General features: G+C 36.8%; 1 protein-coding gene across 1 annotated transcript; it reads right to left on the bottom strand.

The window, feature by feature from the left end:
- Positions 1-17,577: 17,577 nt before the first annotated feature.
- Positions 17,578-19,595, bottom strand: LOC143629117 (dynamin-related protein 4C-like). Its single transcript, XM_077098475.1, has 2 exons — positions 19,097-19,595; positions 17,578-19,007 (listed from the first exon to the last, which is right to left on the bottom strand). The coding sequence occupies exons 1-2, from the start codon at positions 19,593-19,595 to the stop codon at positions 17,578-17,580; spliced, it is 1,929 nt and encodes a 642-aa protein (XP_076954590.1).
- Positions 19,596-20,164: the final 569 nt, after the last annotated feature.

Raw genomic sequence — 20,164 nt, 5'->3', positions numbered from 1 at the left:
ATTCTCTTCCACTACCGCCTCATCTGTCGTCAGGTCCTCATAAACCGTTTCTGCGAGCCCCACCGCAGAATCAAAAGTACCTGGTCTACCATCCTTGACCAAGACGCGAACATTCTGTGGCAGTCCCCTAAGGTAACATTTGATTCGCTTGGCCTCAGTGTTCACCATATCTGGCACCAACCTTGACAAACGGCTGAATTCAGTGAGGTATTCGCGGTGGGTCATCTTACCCGCCTTTAGAATCAAGAACTTCATCTCAACCTTCTCTACCTCTGCATCAGCATAAAACCTCTTCATCACTAATTCCTTCAGATCATCCCACCTCATAGCTTTGACCTCCTCCCGACTCTTCCTCTGTTCCACTGACTCCCACCAGTACATTGCCTCTTCACCGAACGATTGGGTAGCATACCCTACAGCTTGGTCGGGACGGCATTCGCTAATTCGGATAATTTTATCCATGGAGGTTATCCATTGAAGAGTAGTGATTGCGTCTCCCAAGCCAGTTAGCTTCGGTGGGTCGCATCCCCTGAAGGACTTATAGTTGCACCCACCTCGGCCCCTTTTCTTATCACCAACCTTCACTGACTTAACCACACTTGATTCTTCCCCTCCCTTTCATCATTCTTCCCACCTTCTCCTTCCGCCCTTTCGCCAGTTCTTTCGCGGCCTCCAGCTGACCCTTCCGGATTCATGTTCTTCACAGCAGTTGCTACCGCTTGAGCAATGGCAGCTTGAATTGCGAGATCCAGTTGAACCCCTTCATTGTTACTCGGATTTCGACCTGCCGCACTTCCTTCGCCTTCATTGTTAGTGGCTGCCTCTACCGAAGGTTCTCGAACGACGCGTGGTCTACCGCGACGTCCCGTGCATCCTCCTCTTCCAGCGGCTTTCTTAGCTCCAGCCAGTCGTATTCTATAATGAAACACAAACGTCATCACTTAAGGAACCATTTAGTATAAGGATAGTAAGGCTAACAGGTAATAACAGTGGTCATCTGCGATTAGCTGCTCACGTTACTTTCTGTGTCCTATACACTTTCTCTTATGAGTCTATTTGTGTTAATTCTACTTCTAACAGTTAGACAATCAAACGTTTCATATCATTACATACTCCTATCCCTAGCAATTAAGCTAGCATTCATACATTCTTTATTTAGCAATTACGCAAACATCCATTCATCATTCTACTTTACATGTGAATTGAATCACATACTTTACCTTTACTTAGCTTGCTTGAGTGACACATGGCATTCTCGTACTGGCATCTTCTTTTTTTTCTTACTTTAATCTCAATCTCTATTCGAGTCTAAGCATGTAGGATGCTTAAATCTCTCGAACATTGCTCTGATACCAACTTGTAAGGCCACGTTACCGGTTCCCTACTTTGGACGTTGGATTTACTCATAAACACTGTTCATAATATCAGAGTTAATAAAAATATCCGCGGAATATTAAAACATTCAAACCATAATATTACATAAACATCCATTCTTATCTTAATGGGCATTCGAAACATTTAAACATAAAATATTGTCTTTACAATAACATAACATTTCTCGAGATGCCAGCTTCTTCGAGTTCATGCCATGTGCTTCCCCTTATGCAAGTGCCTCAATCTACTCACCTGCGTGCATACTAAAATTCAGCTACGCTGAGTGAGTTCTGGTTAATCATACAACATACAATATGTTCTCATACTTGCACACGTGCCCGAAGGTGTGTACTTTGTTCATACTTTATTTTACTCGCATAACTATCCATACTATATAAAGAGCCTTCCGTCCTATAACCTCACAGATATTTTAAGGGTCTGGTCCCCAACATCACAGATATTATAAGGGTCTGGTCCCTATCCTCACATATATTATTAGGGTCTGGTCCCTGTCCTCACATATATTATTAGGGTCTGGTCCTATCCTCACAGATATTATTACGGTCTGGTCCATTTATATTGCTACTGTAACATACATGTCCTTTACATACTTGCCTTAATAACACGTGCAATATCTGAAGATCGTTCACGTACTATTTACATACCATACATATATCATTCATACATCATGCATACTTCATTTATACATAAATCATACATCATATATATCATTCATATCTTTAACTACCACCTGACGGTCCATGCAATATCCGAAGATCGTTCATGCACCGTCAAGAAATCATCATACATAATTCATATAAGGCATACACTTACCACTTATGTTAAGTGTATTAACTATCACATCGAGTATGCACACAGCCCCGAAAACATAACAAGGAAGTGGGGCTAGAAACTCACCTGAACGCGATTACGCTCACCGTTTATAGTTAATCCTTTCTTGAGCTGAGCACGACTAACTATATAACAATTACACGCATCAATTAACTATCACTACTCACATCGCGTTTCTAGTCTAGTCATAACCCTCAACGAACAGGGGTCCAGGGGCAGCGCCCCTAGCAGCGGGGTCTAGGGGCGGCAGCCTCTAGCAGGGTCCAAGGGGCATGCAGAGCCCTTGGCTGGGGTCGAGCTAACTCAAAAGTTCAAGGGCTTCTTTGTAATTAAATCATTCTTTTTCTAAGTCCGGGGACCATTCTGTAATTCTGTTAAACTTGTAGTTCGTTACTTATCCTTAACGAATTGACTTGTCATAACGAACTGGTTCTTGTAACGAATTGAACCCTCTAACGAACTGTACCCTTAACGAATCAGTCCATATAGCGAACCAGTCCATGTAACGAATCAACCCATCTAATTCGTTATCTCTTCTAACGAACGACTATAACTAATCAAAGGGTAATTCGTTATCTTTTTCCCTTAACGAATTGGATACGAACTAGAGCTAGTTCGTTAAGCTCTCTTAGACGAATCAACTAGCGAACCACCCCTAGTTCGTTAACTCTCCGTTAACGAATTAGGGTTAGGTCAGAGTATGTCACAACATTCTCTGACATTCCTCTTAACCTCGTACCATTTCCAGCTCCGCCTTTCTGGCGTCATCGCCGGAAAAACGAGTTTTGACTGTCTTAACACATTTTCCATTAGAAATTTTGAATCATTAATTAATTGGCTAACTTAAAAGTCCAAGGACTTCTTTGTAATTAAATCATTCTCTTTCTATGTCCGGGGGCTCTGTAATTCTGTTAAACTTGTAGTTCGTTACTTATCCTTAATGAATTGACTTGTCATAACGAACTGGTTCTTGTAACGAATTAAACCCTCTAACGAACTGGATGTGAGATGGAATGTGAGCATTAAGGGTTGGATTTGGAAAGGGAAGATGAGTTGGCTAAGAAGAGACATAAGGATTTGGATGTGAGGGTGTAGAAGTGTTGGAGGACACTTGTAACATCCCAAAATTTTTAAGAATAAATAATTAATATATTATTTATTTAAGACCGAAAAGTTTACTTGAGTTAATAGAAAAATAGTAAAATAATAAAGATGGAATGATAAGTAGGCTAATTAGATGTAATTAATTATGGACCAAAAAGGAAAGATGGGCCTAAGGTCCATGGGCTTAAGGGAGTATAAATACCCCTTAAAACTCATTTCCATTTTTATACATCTCTACACCATAGCCTACACTATCAAAAACACACACTTCTCCAATTCCCGTTTTTAAGAAAACCACCCACAAAGACACAATGATTCCTAGAGATCTGACCGTCGGATCGATCTCAAATTTTAACTGAGTCTTCATAACATATATATGAAGTATACCACTGATCAGATCTTCGATCAGAGGTCGGGAAGTCCGGTTTTTATCAGCAAAACCGTAGCAGCTCAAAAATGAAGATTCCGGCGATTGTTCAGCTTTTCCGGCGACTGTAGCGGCTGTTTCCGGCGAAGGTGAGATGATGGGTTTGTATATCGGGACAAGAAGGTTCCATGGCCGCTTGAATCACTCAAATCGGAGTTCGTTTGATATGGTTTTGAGCATCTCGAGTGATTTCAGACAAAAACCTCAAATGTACGTTTTTGCTAAAAAGGCTTACTTTTCATGAACGGATTTACATGAAAATTGGTAGGATGATAGATCGGGTCATTATTATTGATAAAGTAATGAAATTGATAATAAACGGGTTAGTTGGTTCGTTTCGAGTAAAACGAGTAGTTGTAAGGCCCCGTTACCGGTAGCCCTACTTTGGTGTTGGATTTACTCATAAACGCAGTTCTTAATATCAGAGTTAATTAAAACATTCGCGGAACATTAAACTTCAACCCTAATATCTTACATAACCTTCAAAACATGTCTTATAAAACATTCATAATTATTCAACATAAAACATAGTCGTTAAAAACATCATAACATTTCTTTGAGATGCCAGTATCTTCGGTTCCATGCAATGTGTCTTCAGTCATGCTAGCTGCCTCAATCTATTTCCTGTGTGCATACTAAAAGTCAGCTACGCTGAGTGAGTTCTAGTTAATCACATAACTTACTTTACAAACACATATACGTGCCCGTAGGTATGCATTACATACTTAACATGTCCATCAATCTTTCATACACATACACATACATAACTAACCTTACGCTATAACATCCTCGGATATTATTGGGTCCGGTGCCCTTCATCCTCGGATATTATTAGGGTCTGGAACCCTTCATCCTCGGATATTATTAGGGTCCGGTACTCTTCATCCTCGGATATTGTTAGGGTCCGGTACCCTTCATCCTCGGATATTGTTAGGGTCCGGTACCCTTCATCCTCGGATATTGTTAGGGTCCGGTACCCTTCATCCTCGGATATTATTAGGGTCCGGTGCCCTTTCTTTCATACTTTTTTAACATACTTCTCTATATAGATAATTGTAAGTTTCATACATACATCATTCATTCTTCATCTTACAAAATACATACGACATCATACCATTCCCTGACAGTACATGCAATTCCGAAGATCGTTCATGTACCGACAAGAAAACATTCATACATTCCACATAATACACATATGGCATACACTTATCACTTAGGATAAATGTATTAACAATCACATCGAGTATGCACACAGCCCCGAAAACATAACAAGGAATGGGGCTAGAAACTCACCTAATGTCGGTTACGTTCACCGTTAATAGTTATTCCTTTCTTCAGTTGGGCACGGCTAACTGTATGACAATGGAATATCAAATACTACTCTAGTCATAAATCTTGGCTACTTAATTCATCTCACATTTCTAAACCGGTTTTACTTCATTTAATCATTACCGGTTAGTTAATCGTTACTCGTTAATCTTAAAAGGTATCTTTCATAAATCATTAAGTCCAAGGGACTATTATGTAATTATCTCATTCTTTCTAAGTTCAGGGGTTGTTCTGTCATTTTATTAAACTTTCTAGTTCGTTACATTAATCTTAACGAATTGGATTATCTTAGCGAACTGGTCATTTTAGCGAACTGAACCCTCTAACGAACTGAACCTCTGACGAATCAGTCCATATAACGAATCAGTCCAGGTGACGAATTGGACCCTTTAGCGAACTGGACTCCTTAACGAATCAGTTCCTTAACGAACCAGTCTATATAACGAATTGGACCTTCCAATTCGTTATCTTTTAACTATAACGAATCCGGGGTAATTCGCTATCCTTACCCTTAACGAACTGATGCTAGTTCGTTATACTCCCATAGACGAATCAGCTAGCGAAATGCTTCTAATTCATTAATTACCCTTAGCGAACTAGGGTTAGGTCAGGGAATGTCAGAATATTCCCTGACATTCCTTAACCTCATACCACTTTTCCGGCGCCGCCATTGCCGGAAAGCCGCCGAAAAAACGCGAATTCACTGGAAAAACGTATTTTAGCTCGTTTTTCACCGTTTTTCGTCCCGTTCGATCCAGATCTGAGCTCGGGTGACCCCTAAGCTCATCATAGGTTCGGTTTATACCCGATTCCACCCGGATCTCGTGACTTAAACGGTTTAACGGTGTCGGCTCGTCGTTTCGCGATTACATCTAACGGTTTAAGTTAATAAATCATCATACTAGTATTACCTCGGGTCGGTGTTCGGATTCTTTCTTGTTTTCCTTCTTGGTTTCGGTTTAGATAGGTAGAGAACTAGAGAGAAATCTTAAGTGTGTGTTTTAGGTGGTGTATGGAATATGTGTGAATGAGGAATTAATGGGTATTAATGACTTATATAATTATGGATCATGGGCTTAAGCCCATGGTCTTTCCTTCTTTCATTCAAGCCCAAGTCCATAGTACATATCCAATTAACCCAACACTAGCCCAACTCACATTCTATTATCTAAACCGATATCGACCCAATATAAAATAGACGATATTTATTTTATTAATAAAACCGAAATTAGGATGTTACAGTAGTGTTCGGTTTGTGAAAAGAACGAGTAAACGAAGTCGGTTTTGCATGAAACTTAGTAAGATAGTAAATCGAACCTTATTATGTGATAAAGTTGCAAACTTGATGTTTAAAATGGACTTAACGAACTCATGGACATATACGACTCGTATAAAGGATCCCTAGATCTAGCCTTGGACGTTTTGGACCATAAAGGTCCAAGCTTCATGGTCACTCGGATCAAGTTTGGGCCGAAAACGGTTAAGGAAATGTTTATGGGTTAATACCAAACCTTAATAAAGTATTAATGTCAAGAAATGTAGTAATAAAGGTGATAAACAAACCAAGTGGCTACAACTTGTTCGATTACATGCCTCATGGTCGAGTACATTTGGATGGTTCGATTACACATACTCGATTACAATGGGGAATTCGGTTACATTATGTCACTCGATTACATGGTCAGAACTCGATTACATGGCCATTACTCGATTTCATATGCTTAACTCGAATACAATATACCATTCGGTTACATTTTATACTCGCATACATTACATATACTCGATTACATGAAGGCCCGATTTCATTGAGGGACCCGAATACCTCCATTAGGATCGAATACATGTATTTACACTTGAATACACCAATGTATTCAAGTGTAGAGTATGTTGGGTTGCTATCAATGGAATATGGATTCTAGTACAATGTAATATAATTCAAACCATGTTGGTAAATGCAAAAGGAAAGAAAGAAAGGGTACTAAGTTAATTGAATACCTTGTATTCAAATACATTCAGGTTAAGGATGAAAATATTCTAAGTAGATTGTAATCTAAAACAAGACAATTAGAATAGAACAAACTTAGCCATTTTGGCTGAAATATGAATAATGTGAATGAGACACGTATTGATACATGTAATTAATATACAATTAGCAGAGCTCAATTATGGAAATGATTAACACTTAACGGAGAAAGAAACAGGATTCATGTGAGTTTCTAGTCCCGCTTCCTTGTTATGTTTTCGGGGCTGTGTGTATACTCAATGTGAATGTTAATACACTTACCTTATATGGTAAGTGTATGCCTTAAAGATGAATATGATAAGTTATGTTTAAATAATGAAAGTATGCTTGACAATACGTGAACGAACTTCGAGTATATGCGAAGGTTAAAGGGTTGCATACCCTAATAATATATGCGAAGGTTAAAGGGTTGCATACCCTAATAATATATGCGAAGGTTAAATGGTTGCATACCCTAATAATATATGCGAAGGATAAAGGGTTGCATACCCTAATAATATATGCGAAGGAAAAAGGGTTGCATATCCTAATAATATATGCGAAGGTTAAAGGGTTGCATACCCTAATAATTTATGCGAAGGTTAAAGGGTTGCATACCCTAATAATATATGCAAAGGTTAAAGGGTTGCATACCCTAATTATATATGCGAAGGTTATAGGGCAAAATGCCTTTTAAAACGTAAGGTATGCATATGAAATAAAGAGAGTAAGTAAGTAAGTATATATAAACGAAAGTATGAAAGTATGGAGTACGTATGAAAGTATGTAATTATGAATATGTTGTATGTTGTATGATTAACTAGAACTCACTCAGCGTAGCAGACTTTTAGTATGCACTGTAACATCCCGAAATTTCTAAAAATAATATTTAATATATTATTTATTTATGATGGAAAGTTTACTTGAGTTAGTATAGAATTAATAAAATAATAAGGATGGGAGTATAAGTAGGCTAATTAGATGGAATTATTTATGAACCAAGAAGAAAAGATGGGCCTTAGGTCCATGGGCTTAAGCGAGTATAAATACCCCTTAAACCCTAATCATTTCCATTATTATCTATCTCTACACCATAGCCTGCACCTTCGAAAAACACACAACACCATCTTATAACCCGAACCAAGATCCGAAGGCGAAAACCCGAGCTTGTTGGTGCTGGAACGTCGTGACGGACCAAAACAACATCAAAGACCAGCTCGTGTTCGTAGTTTGACTCGTTTACGGTACATTTATATCGAGTACTTGTTCGTTAAGGTTCGGATTTAGTCTAGAAATCATAGATCTGTGTTAGTAGGGTAAAAACGAATCCAACAAAGCTAAACTTACTGAAATTTATTATAGTTTGATAGGTTAATTGTTAGTATGAAGAAACCCGTATGTAGATGCATAAATCGCACCCTTTAAATGTAAATGTTTGGCCGATTTGATGATTGGGGTTTGTAGGCGCTGGTCAGACAATTCCATTGATACCAAAATCGTGATGTTTCGTTAAGAAACGAAGATTTAATTGCAAATCTAAGTTCTGTTGACTGTGGGTGTTCTTGACGATTTTGACTTTGACCCTTGAGTCAAAGTCTGGATAAGAACTGTTGAAGATTCGTTAAGGTTGGGTGATTCGTTACGCGGTCATAACGAATGGGACTCATTCGTGTGACTTGATAACGAATCAGCCCTTAATTCGTTAAATGCCCATTCGTTCTGTCAAGGTAACGAATTAGCTACCAGTTCGTTATGTTCAAGTAACGAATCAGAGGAAGATAAGGTAACGAATCAGTTAGCGAATCAGACTCAATTCGTTATAATTGAGATAGCGAACTAGGCCATTCGTTATAGCGAATGAAGGAGGATTTTGTAACGAATTACACTTTGAAATGATTACAGAAGTGGCCCCTGGACTTGTGAAAGAATGAGATAATTACATAATAGCCCTTGGACTTTGATAATTTATGAAAGATTCCTTTAAAGGTTAATAAGTAACGATTAACTAACTGGTAATGATTCAACGAAGTAAAACCGACTTAGACAAGTAAGACTAATTAAGTAGCATTGAGAGTGGCTAGAGTAGTATTTAATATTTGCAATTATTAAACAGTCAGTAGCGCACAGCTCAAGGAGGAATAACCAATAGCAGAAGAAGTAACCGAGTTCAGATGAGTTTCTAGCCCCATTCCTTGTAATGTTTTCGGGGCTGTATGCATACTCGATGTGATTAGTTAATACACTTATCCTAAGTGATAAGTGTATGCCATATATGTATTATGTGAAATGTATGAATGATTTCTTGTCGGTACATGAAAGATCTTCGGAATTGCATGTACTGCCAGGAAATGGTTGATGTTATATGTATGTTGCAAGATGAAAAAAATGAATGATGTATGTATGCGCGAAACTTACGATTATGTGTATAGAAAGTATGTTAAAGAGGTAAGGAGGAAAGGGCACCGGACCCTAACAATATCCGAGGATGAAGGGTGACCGGACCCTAATAATATCCGAGGATGAAGGGTATCGGACCCTAATAATATCCGAGGATGAAGGGTGACCAGACCCTAATAATATCCGATGATGAAGGGTGACCGGACCCTAATAATATCCGAGGATGAAGGGTGACCGGACCCTAATAATATCCGAGGATGTTATAGCGTAAGGTTTGGTATGTATGTGTACGAAAGATTGATGGACCCTAATAATATCCAAGAATGTTATAGAACTCACTCAGCGTAGCTGACTTTTAGTATGCACGCAGGCAAATAGGTTGAGGCAGCTCGCATGATTAAAGACACATGGCATGGAATCGAAGATACTGGCATCTCAAGAAAATGTCATGATGTTTTAAAAGACTATGTGTTATGTTTAAATAAATTTGAATGTTTGATTAAGACAAGATTCGACAGTTTTGTAATATGCTAGGGTTGAAGTTATATTCCGCGTAAAGTTTTAATTAACTCTGATATTTAGAACTGCGTTTATGAGTAAATCCAACACCAAAGTAGGCTACCGGTAACGGGGCCTTACATGCACGCAAGTGAGTAAGATGAGACAGCTGGCTTGAAGGGGGACACATGGCAGATGAATAAAGAAGCTGGCATCTGAAGATGTAATTGTTAATGTGTGAACTAAAAGACATGTTTTAAGCTATGTTTTAAAGACAAATTATGAATGTTTGTAATGACTGTTGATGTTTTATGTTATTCCGCGAAAGTTTTAATTAACTCTGATATTTAGAACTGCGTTTATGAGTAAATCCAACGTCCAAAGTAGGGCACCAGTAACGGGGCCTTACAAGTTGGTATTAGAGCAAAGTTCGAGATATTTAAGCATCCTACATGCTTAGACTCGATAAACTAAAAAAACAATACACATTGTAACAATACACACTAAAAAACATGATTGCATTCCCTTTCTAAGTGACCTGGCAATTGACAATTGTCGCAAATTGCTTTTGATTTATCAAATCCAATCCTGTCATTAGGACCAGACACAAGGGATCATCCAATTCTGTTGAACAATCTTTTGCTTCTCAAGGCTTGCATAGCAGCTTGCCATTTCAAGTCTATGTCCTCAAGGTCATCTGCATCAATTTTCTCTGAATCTTCTTTGACCACACTGGTGTGAATCAAGTTTTTGGCCACAAAGGCATTGTATGATTCTGTAAACATAGAGAATAAGGCCTGATATTCACTTCCTTGATTGACATGTCCACCATCAATAGGAGCATGTCCACTGGACATAGAAGCAGTATCATGATCATCAATCAATTGGACATTAAACCTGGATTGTCCACCTTGATTGTTCACATTGCTAGCAACAAAGCTTCTTGGTGTGTCACCTCCATAATCACTTGGTTCTTCAATGATAGGCACATGTTGCAGATTCTTGCTAGACAGATTACCCATTGGTGCTATGAGAGCATTGGTCACTTGGAAACTAGGTTTATCTTCTTTTATCATATTATTTTCGATCATTTCATGCTCTGCTTCTTGAAGAAAACAAATCACATCATCAAGCTTCAACAAAGGGAAATTTGTCTTCTCTTTGATGAATTTACTAGCAGTGTACCATTCACCAGAAAGAGATGACAGTAGCTTCTTGGCCATATCATAATAAGTTATAGTCAAATCAGTTAATCCTGATTTCATTAGAAATTATCACAAATCTCTGTAACACTGATCTTAGCTTCTGACTCTCTTTGAACTTGAAAGGATCAAGATCAGACTTCAAACGATTTTTCTTTATGTTCTTCAGCTCAGTGTCGCCTTCAAACATTTCAATAAGAGCATCCCACATAGCTTTGGCTGTGGTGTGATGAGCCACACTAGTTAGGATCTCCCGTGACAAACCCAACTTGATCATTGCTAGAGCTCTATCATCTTTCTTCTTCATTCTTGCTTCAACAGTAGGATTACTTCATGTTCCATCCGGCACATAGGGTCCGTTCTTGATGGAGTACCACATCTCAACATCATTATAGCAAACAACAACTTCGAATAATACTTTCCACTTAATGTAGTTCTCCTGTCCATACAATCTGGGTATCTTATTAGTAGACACCTCCTGCTTGTCCATAGAATCATACATCTTTTTGGTATTTTTGAAATATTAAAGAACTTAATAAACTTTAAACAAAAACCATAAAACACTCTTTTGTAAAATAATCAGATTTGTGGTCAAAAACCTCAGATCTGATATGTTTGAATGGATTAGAGCAAGATTTATAACAAAGAAATAGATTTTAAGAAAGATCTGAGTATAAGAACACTTTTAAACCTCACAAATATTGTAGATCTGGAAAAATGAAGAACATGACAGCTGTCATCACAAATCAATGGAACAGTTGTCTGCTGACGTCACTCTTCATCTTCGAAATCAGCAATATTCAGCAACAATTCTTCACAAAAATAGCAGACAATGCTCTGATACCACTTGTCGGTGCCGCGTTTATCACTAGGATCACCCAATAAATCACAGTCGTAACCAAACACCTAGGTGTTGACAAGAAGGTTAACGGCACTACTATACCGGGAAGAACACTAGAGTATTAATGGCGGAAACACTAACATTCTAATTGTTGCACACTGAACACTAAAGTAACAAAATACTCGATAAACTAAAAAACAATACACATTGTAACCTCTCGGGGTTGTATTTGAGAGGGGAGGGGGAGAATGTTGGGGCGGTGGTTTCGGTGTTTGTGAAGCCGTTGTTTGAGGCGTTGAATTATCAGAGTAAGGGAGTGCAGGCGGGCGGTGCAATGTGTTTGGCGAGGATGGTGGAGATGGCGTCGTATCCTCCGGTTTTCGCGTTTCAGAAGATGTGTGGGAGGATTTGCAAGTATTTGAATAATGCGAATTTTTTTGCGAAGGCTGCTCTTTTGCAAGTGGTGTCCAGTCTTTCTCAGGTTTGTGATGATTTGCGTATAACCGTATAACAATATAATATTATGTTTATTATGTTTGTGACAAGATTACTAAATATGTGTTATCATTTGATGCCCTTTAGATCATATTGTTTAGGTTTAGGGTTGTAATTTGTAACCGAACCAAACACGCTCTTGTTCATGTTCGTCCATTAAGGTTTTATTGGACAAACGAATGGTTCACGAACACCTCACCAAAAGGAATTTTTTGTTACCTTTCGTACATTAAGAAAATGAACTTGTTGGTGAATGGTTAGTGTCAACGGTTAGGTCCGGCTTAGCTTTGCATTCAACTAACTTGATCACAGGAAAAACAGGTCCCACGATAGCCGCCCTCGAGGATTGTCGCTTTGATAAGGTTAATTTTAATATGCAAACCCTCTTTTAACTCAAAAATACAAAAACAAAGTTTTTTGTTTGAATTTTTTTAAATAAAACCCGCAAGAGACAATATAAATGAGGCTCTGCAGGATTGGCAACGTCTTGCAGGCGGTTCTGAAGATCAAAAGGCTCAAGGTAACGGTGCGCACAAAATAATATTATCCTCTTTGTTGATTGGGGTTATACTTTATATCTTATGTGCCAAGTGATTGAAACACATAAGCTAAAGGAAACGAGCCAAACAGGTTGAAACTTAAACGTTTCAAAAGTGTATATATAATGCAAACTACATCTTAAATAGCTGTATAAAAATAGTTAAATTAAACAACCTCATAAACCCCAAGTATCAGTTTGGGATGGGTTCGGTTTCGGTTTCGATTTTACCATTTGGGCTTGAAAACTTTTGGCAAAAAAAAAAAAAAAATCGGCCCAAAAAATCAATTGGGGCTTAAATCTTTATGCTAACTAAAATGATTAATTGATTATTATACATTTGGGTTGCACTGTTTATTAAATTCTTATAAATTACTTTAAATTCAAAACTAAACACAAAAATCGCTCGGTTGAGTTCGGTTATTTCAGAAGCTTCACCATCTAAAGAATTGGTTAAAATGAGTCAGTCAAACAGAGTACGGGACTCATTTTAACCAGCTAAATCGGGTGAAAGAAAGTCCGAGGGCCCACCGAAGAATGATGAACACGAGGGTACCAACATACCCGAGAAAGCAGTTGGAATCTTGAAAAAGAAAGCACCTGCTTTATGTGATATGGGTAAACATGAGTTATGCTTAAGCTCTATCGGGTAAAACTAGAGGTGGCAACATGTGTGGGTCGGGAACAAGTCAAACTTTGTCCGGAGTTTTGTTGGAATGGACCGGTTTAGGTGGGGCTGGCCTGGCTCGCAAACACTTTCTTGTAAATAGTTGATGTGTTTATACTTATAAATGTTAACAAAACTAATATTATTTCATTAATTATCTCAAATTTTGCTTATTTGATCTGTTCTTCATTTTTGCTAGTTTCTGTATGACATGTTTGTGATAAATCACTATCTAAATTGACCCACATAATAGGCAAATGAGTTACAATTCAGAGTGTGCACGAGCCAAGCCGGCTCGTGAGCTACTCGAGATCCAAGCTTGTTAAAAGCTTGAAACGAGCTGAGCTTAAATGAGCTCGGATCTTAAAATAAGCTTGTTTAAAAGACGACTCTGGGTCTAAGCTTCATTTATTAAGCTCAAGCTGGCCCGCGAGTCTAAACGGGCTTATTATTTGTATAATTTTTATTTAATGTTATATAAATTTATACAAATTAGTTAATAAATAGTAAAAGAACCGAGCCTAGGCCGAGCTTGAGCTTGAAAAGACGACTCACGAGCCGAGCTTGAGCTTGAAATAACGACTCACGAGCCGAGCTTGAGATTGGAAAAATGACTCATGAGCTGAGCTAGAACTATCGTAAGTCAAAACGAGTCGAGCTCGGGCTAAGCTCGGCTCGTTTACACCCCGAGTTGAAATTGGCATCTCAAGCTGACAAAAAACTAGCTAAAGAAGAAGCTCGTCAAATTGGTCGAACCAGCCAAATTGGTCAACCGTTGCCAAATTATCTATATAGTATAATTAAGAAGTTTGGTGCCACAAATGATTTTTTTTAATATTATATAATTTTTGTTTTGAATTTATGTAAATTATTTTGATGTATAAACAATAATGATACCTTAGTGAGTTGGTTGTTGCTAATTTAGTTAGTGCTTGAGAAGTTACAAGAAACTTCAAATGCAAGTTCAAGTCTCATAATGCAAAATTTATTATCCTTTTTTTTGTTTTTTTTCTTTTTAGTGGGTTTGTTTAAATTATTTTATTTGTGTTTTTTTGTTTAAATATGTTAGTATAAAGAAGAGACTTGGTATCGCAAGTACCTGTTGGGTCACTTGGCGACATCTTATTAGTTTTTATAATTTTTTTTGTTTTAGTTTCGGTAGAATATAGCAGGAAAATGAAACCGACTGAAATCGCTCAACTTAGCACCTCAATACTTGAAACCGACAATGCTTGGGTTTTACCTTTGTCCGAGTTTTACCGACCTGCCCGGCGCAATGCGTCGGGAAAAACACTAGTTAAATATATATAAAATCATTGCAATCCTTCTACTGAAAAAAAAATGCATATATTATTATATATGATATGATATTTGTGATCATATTTCCCACACAAAATGTCTAATGTTTGTAGAAAACTAAATTCAGGTGGTAAAAGTGTTTTGGGCCAACCAACCCGTGTTGACTTTTCATCTAAACCATCTAATTTGCCACTAAGCTTGTAAACAGTAAACCAAAGTTCCAAACAAACATTAGTGGAACATGTTCGTGTTTGTTCGTTTAACTTAAACTTATCAAACGAACAAACACGAATAATTAGACGAACATGATTTCTTGTTCTTTTTCGTTTGCTAAGAAAATGTATTGTACGTATTCCTTTATGTTCGACTGTTAACAATATAAATGAACGGTTCACGAATGTAAACTAACGAACATAGATGTGCTAAAACCAACTAAAAGTAAATGTGAGCAACAATGTGCTGGGCCTAAAAGGTTATCAAAACTAGACCACATCGTAACGCGCCTAAAAAATCAAATACATATTAACAACATAATTTAACAGACTTGAACAAACATAAATAATTAAGTATATGAACATAAATGAATGTTTTACGAACTTAAATGAACGAATGGGGCATTTCATGTTCGTTCCTTTAATTAAATGAATAGAAAAGTTGTGTTCATGTTCATCCATTTATTCAATAAACTAAACGAACTTCTCGCTGCACGATTCATTGAATGTTTGGTTCGGTTACTAGCCAATTTGTCACGTCTCTATTTTACATGTTCTAATTTCTAAAAGGTTTTTTTTTCTTTGATGCTGTAGGATTTCATGGGTGGATCTCATGACATTAGAGAACCGAGTGCGGGGTCTTGGCTGTGTTATCATACCACGCACGTTATACATATATGTTAAATAAAGGGTTATACCATAAGAAATCATTATACTTTTATATTTCACGAAATAGCCACTTGACATGATGTTGGTATACCAAAGTCTGTCAGCTTCTTAAAAATACATATAAAAGTCAGTGAACTAACTTTTGTTTTTAAAGTCTCTAAACGTATCTAAAATGCAAGTGCTTTTGATTTTAAAAAAAAAGGTGGCTTGTAACTTGTTAACTCTTAAATTGGTCATTTTGATACAGTGACATTCAATATTTTTGCAAAAAGTAAAAAAGAAAATACCATCTTCTTTTGACAAAATAAAGAGTTAAGAAATTATTTTACAAATTAGACGTAATAGTCACCAGACTATTTTTTTAATGTATTATAGTCTGTATAATTGTCTAAAACGCACGTTTGTGATTAATAAAACAATGACCTGCTGACTCTTAGTTTGTCAATTTGATAAAGTGGCATCGACTCTCTTGCGCAAAAATAAAAGAGAAGATAATACCGTCTTCTTTTGACCAATCTCAGAGTTAGCAACTTAGCAAGACCTTATTTCAGAAAAATACATGTAAAAGTCACTAAACTAATTTTGCATATTAAAGTCCCCAAAACTTGTCTAAAATGCCCGTGCTTGAAAATAAAATAAAAAAAATGATTTGCTAACTCTTAAGTTTGTCATTTTGATACAGTGACATTCAATGTTTTTGCCAAAGAATTTCATCTTTTTTTTACCAATTTAGAAGTTAACAGGGTCATTAATTTAAAAAAATAATATAAAAAATAAAAATCATCAAAAGCACTTGCATTTTAGAGTTTAAATTAGTTTTAGAGACAAATTTTTATTTTTTGTGTACTTTTTACTAGTCTAGGACCTTAACTAGTCCTTAACATACTAAAATTAGGTTGAAGAACTTTTTTCATTAAAAATAAGAATGTATGTTAGTTTTTTTTATACGTTATTAACCCTAAATAAAGAAAAACATGAGTTGAACCGCTAGTTATAGTCCGTACGTAAAGAATAAAACTTTATAATGACCCGTTGACCAATAAGTTCCCGCGTTCTGCGAAGCACTCTTACGGTTGTTTGGGCTTGAAAGTGATCATGCAACATTGAATAGTTAAAAGTCGGATTCATTATATTTGACCATGATTTCTACTTCTATTTTGTTCTACAGTTGCTGGATATGATAGTAGAGAATGGAACAGATAATGTGGGAATCCCAATGGAATTAAAAAGAGAGATTTTGGTGAATCTGAATGAGGCTGCTTCAACTATTGAGCCTCCTGATGACTGGGAAGGCATGCTGCCAGATCAGCTCTTGTTACAGCTGGCATCTGCTTGGGATATTGATTTGCAGCAGCTAGACAAATGACTCCATATTTAGTTTTTCACTCAGAATTATTGTGGCTTATATAATCTTTTTTATTCAAGATTGCTGATGTAGTTGATGCTATGATCCTCATGTTATTTTTTTTTCTTTTTGAACTCCAAATGAGTAATGTGAAAAGGTTTTGTATGTGATATTTGGTTTAACGCCTGTGCATGTTTTCGATTCGTTTCAACCATGAGTTAACTTTCAAAAAAGTGATTAGATAACTGCATTAATAGTATTCGACAAACAAAAAAGAATCACGGTAACAAAACATAAGAAAAGTCGAACTTAGTGACGAAAGTTCCTCACAAACCACGATCAAACATATAACGATCACGAAAAACATCAGAGCTTACCTGCCACCTTTCAATGTCTTTCTTTATCTTTTTCAGATACTTGATCCTATGTTCCATGTCGAGTTTGTTGAAAGCCACCACAGACACTACATGATCTGGTAACTTCGTCTCATCTTTCATTCTTGTCATGAGATGTTCTCTCGTCACCTCTTCAATCCCATCGGTCATCATCTTCTTGATTAAAGTTTGGAGATTTAAATAGCAATAGTCGACAAATCTGTTGACCACAATCTCCCAGTATACGACGTTTTCTTTTTTCTGTTCGAAAGCTACTTTTACTTGGGACTTAGGATAACCTTTCAAATGCTCAACATTAATGTTGTTTCCAAAACCTTCAATATCTATGAAATCTTCTCCTCCATCGAGCTCGAGTTTGACTGACTCCATTTCTTTCATCTTTCTAGCAAATTCATCGCTGCTTGTATAGACGAACTCCTTTTCCATGTCTAACATCTCCGTTAACTTTTTTAAATAACTCTTTCTCATACCTTTAACCAACACTCTACCGATCTGTATCATAAACGGATGGAGTTGCCAAGAGTATATTTCATGGTTTAGGAGGACTTTAACCACCACCCTCTCTATGTACTCCATGATACTAGATACAAACTCGTCGATAATACTAGACGCCTCTGAAAATTGTCTATGGAGAAGCGATTTGAGGACGCTAGAAGAAAGTAAATATAATAGGTTGTACTGACTTGTTCTTTTCAAAATTTCAACTTCGTACTGCAGAAATGGCTTTCGGTTATCATGTTTTAGATCATGAAGGTCGGTTTTAAGTTTTTCAAATCGCAATGCCACATTGGAAGCTGCATGCATATATTTATCCTTTCGATACTCGATATAATCTCCGTGTATAAATAGTTTCATGACGGATGAGTACGCCATGCTAACAATTAACATGACATCCGGTATAGCATCCTTTACCGAACCAAACGTCTTTTGACGCCGATTTAACATTACGACAGACTCTTTTAGATCAGATTCAATTCTTTCAAGAATTAGATACCCAGGCTTAAAAAGTATTGCGAGCATTGCAGCAACAATATTTTTAGAAATGACATCAAAGCCGACATACTCCTTATCCACCTTAGATAACAAAACACACTCATCTGTCTTCTTCTCATCATCATCAGTAGTATTATCAACAACGAAATAACCAAAAGGCGATGGTGTTACGACATTCTTGGAAGTCAATACTGAAATCAAGTATTCATCAGATAAATCCACTTTTGTGAAAACTGTAATACAGTGTGTACCAGAATAGTCGAGTCCTTTAAGAACCTTCCTCGATAGGCACGAGTTGAAGTTTGATGGGCATGACAAGACGTTTAGAAACAAATGACCGTAACATCCATTATGACTTTCGATATACCCTACACGCAGTATTCACAAATAATTACTTCAACAAACAAGTATGAATATTTACAAATTAAATAAAATAATTAAGGACCATTAATCTTACTTTGAATAAGCTCAATCTCCTTTTTTTCTTCATACTCATTCTGGTGAGTATGGAATTCGGGCAAAAGAACAACCATGAGATCGGATACTTGTGGCTGAGTAATAGTTAAAGTGACCTTTGTACGCCATCTTTTGTCTTCTGGTACTCGTTTCATTAGTTTTATTATCTTATTCGCCAAACGAGTTTCAGATACTTCTTTCTTATAAAAACTACCTTCAAACAAATATTCGAACAAAATCTTTCGAGAAGCAATATCAGAGTCATATTTAAACTTCAAAACTATAGGAATAGCTAAATCGGAAGGCAAATTAAGGCCGAGCAATGTGCTCGTAACACTGGTTCCGGCAGATGCTTCACCTAGAACAATAATTATAGGGAATAATGGTTTATAATCCAATACTTCCATAAATTGAAGCGTGCTAATTGTATCTAAAGGGATCTTCATCTTTTCTGAATATTCTTTGATGAGTGGAGGGATATTCGGTTGCGAATGCGACATTTTTTCGACTGAAGATTGCTTGAACATGTTTTAATTGATCAAACTTTGAATATGGATCTATATATGAAAAAAAAAATGACTAATGAAACAAATATGTGTGAGGATCATAGAATATAATATTCTAATATTGATTATATAGAAAACAAGTTTAACACATATATATTATATATACAAAAGTACCTGGAACAAGATCGAACCCTAGATCCAGTTGCATGAGATGAGAAGATAATCTGAGTTTGATATGCCAATTTATACCTGGCAAGAATACAAGAATTGCACATGCAGTCCTCTTAATTTATATTTATGCACTTTAACCCTTCATGTGATTGGGAAAACTTCGCAGAATAGTGATCAAGTTTCTCTATATATAATTACTTAACGGTTTTCATGTTACCTTAACGCTACTAGAAAGCAGGATAGAAAGCAGGATTTTATCGAAGTTAGGAGCACCAATGTTACCCGTAACATATGTTTTGGATCACACTTCTAATATTAGAAAATTGGAGAGCAAACGTGCATCATGAATATATCTTAGGAAGCAAATCCGTGTAACTAATTACTCTTATAAA

The sequence above is a fragment of the Bidens hawaiensis genome, unplaced genomic scaffold (assembly GCF_021521415.1).
Source record: "Bidens hawaiensis isolate Kalapana, Puna unplaced genomic scaffold, B.hawaiensis_p1.1 tig00005162_1, whole genome shotgun sequence".
In the NCBI taxonomy this organism is placed as follows: domain Eukaryota; kingdom Viridiplantae; phylum Streptophyta; class Magnoliopsida; order Asterales; family Asteraceae; genus Bidens; species Bidens hawaiensis.
This window is presented reverse-complemented; position numbering and strand designations above follow the sequence as displayed.

Excerpts from the sequence above, each read along its gene's own strand:
- LOC143629117 (XM_077098475.1), bottom strand. The coding sequence starts at position 19,595 with ATGTCGCATTCGCAACCGAATATCCCTCCACTCATCAAAGAATATTCA. Across the intron at positions 19,008-19,096 it reads GGAGATTGAGCTTATTCAAA|GGTATATCGAAAGTCATAAT; the intron begins GTAAGATTAATG and ends TACTGCGTGTAG.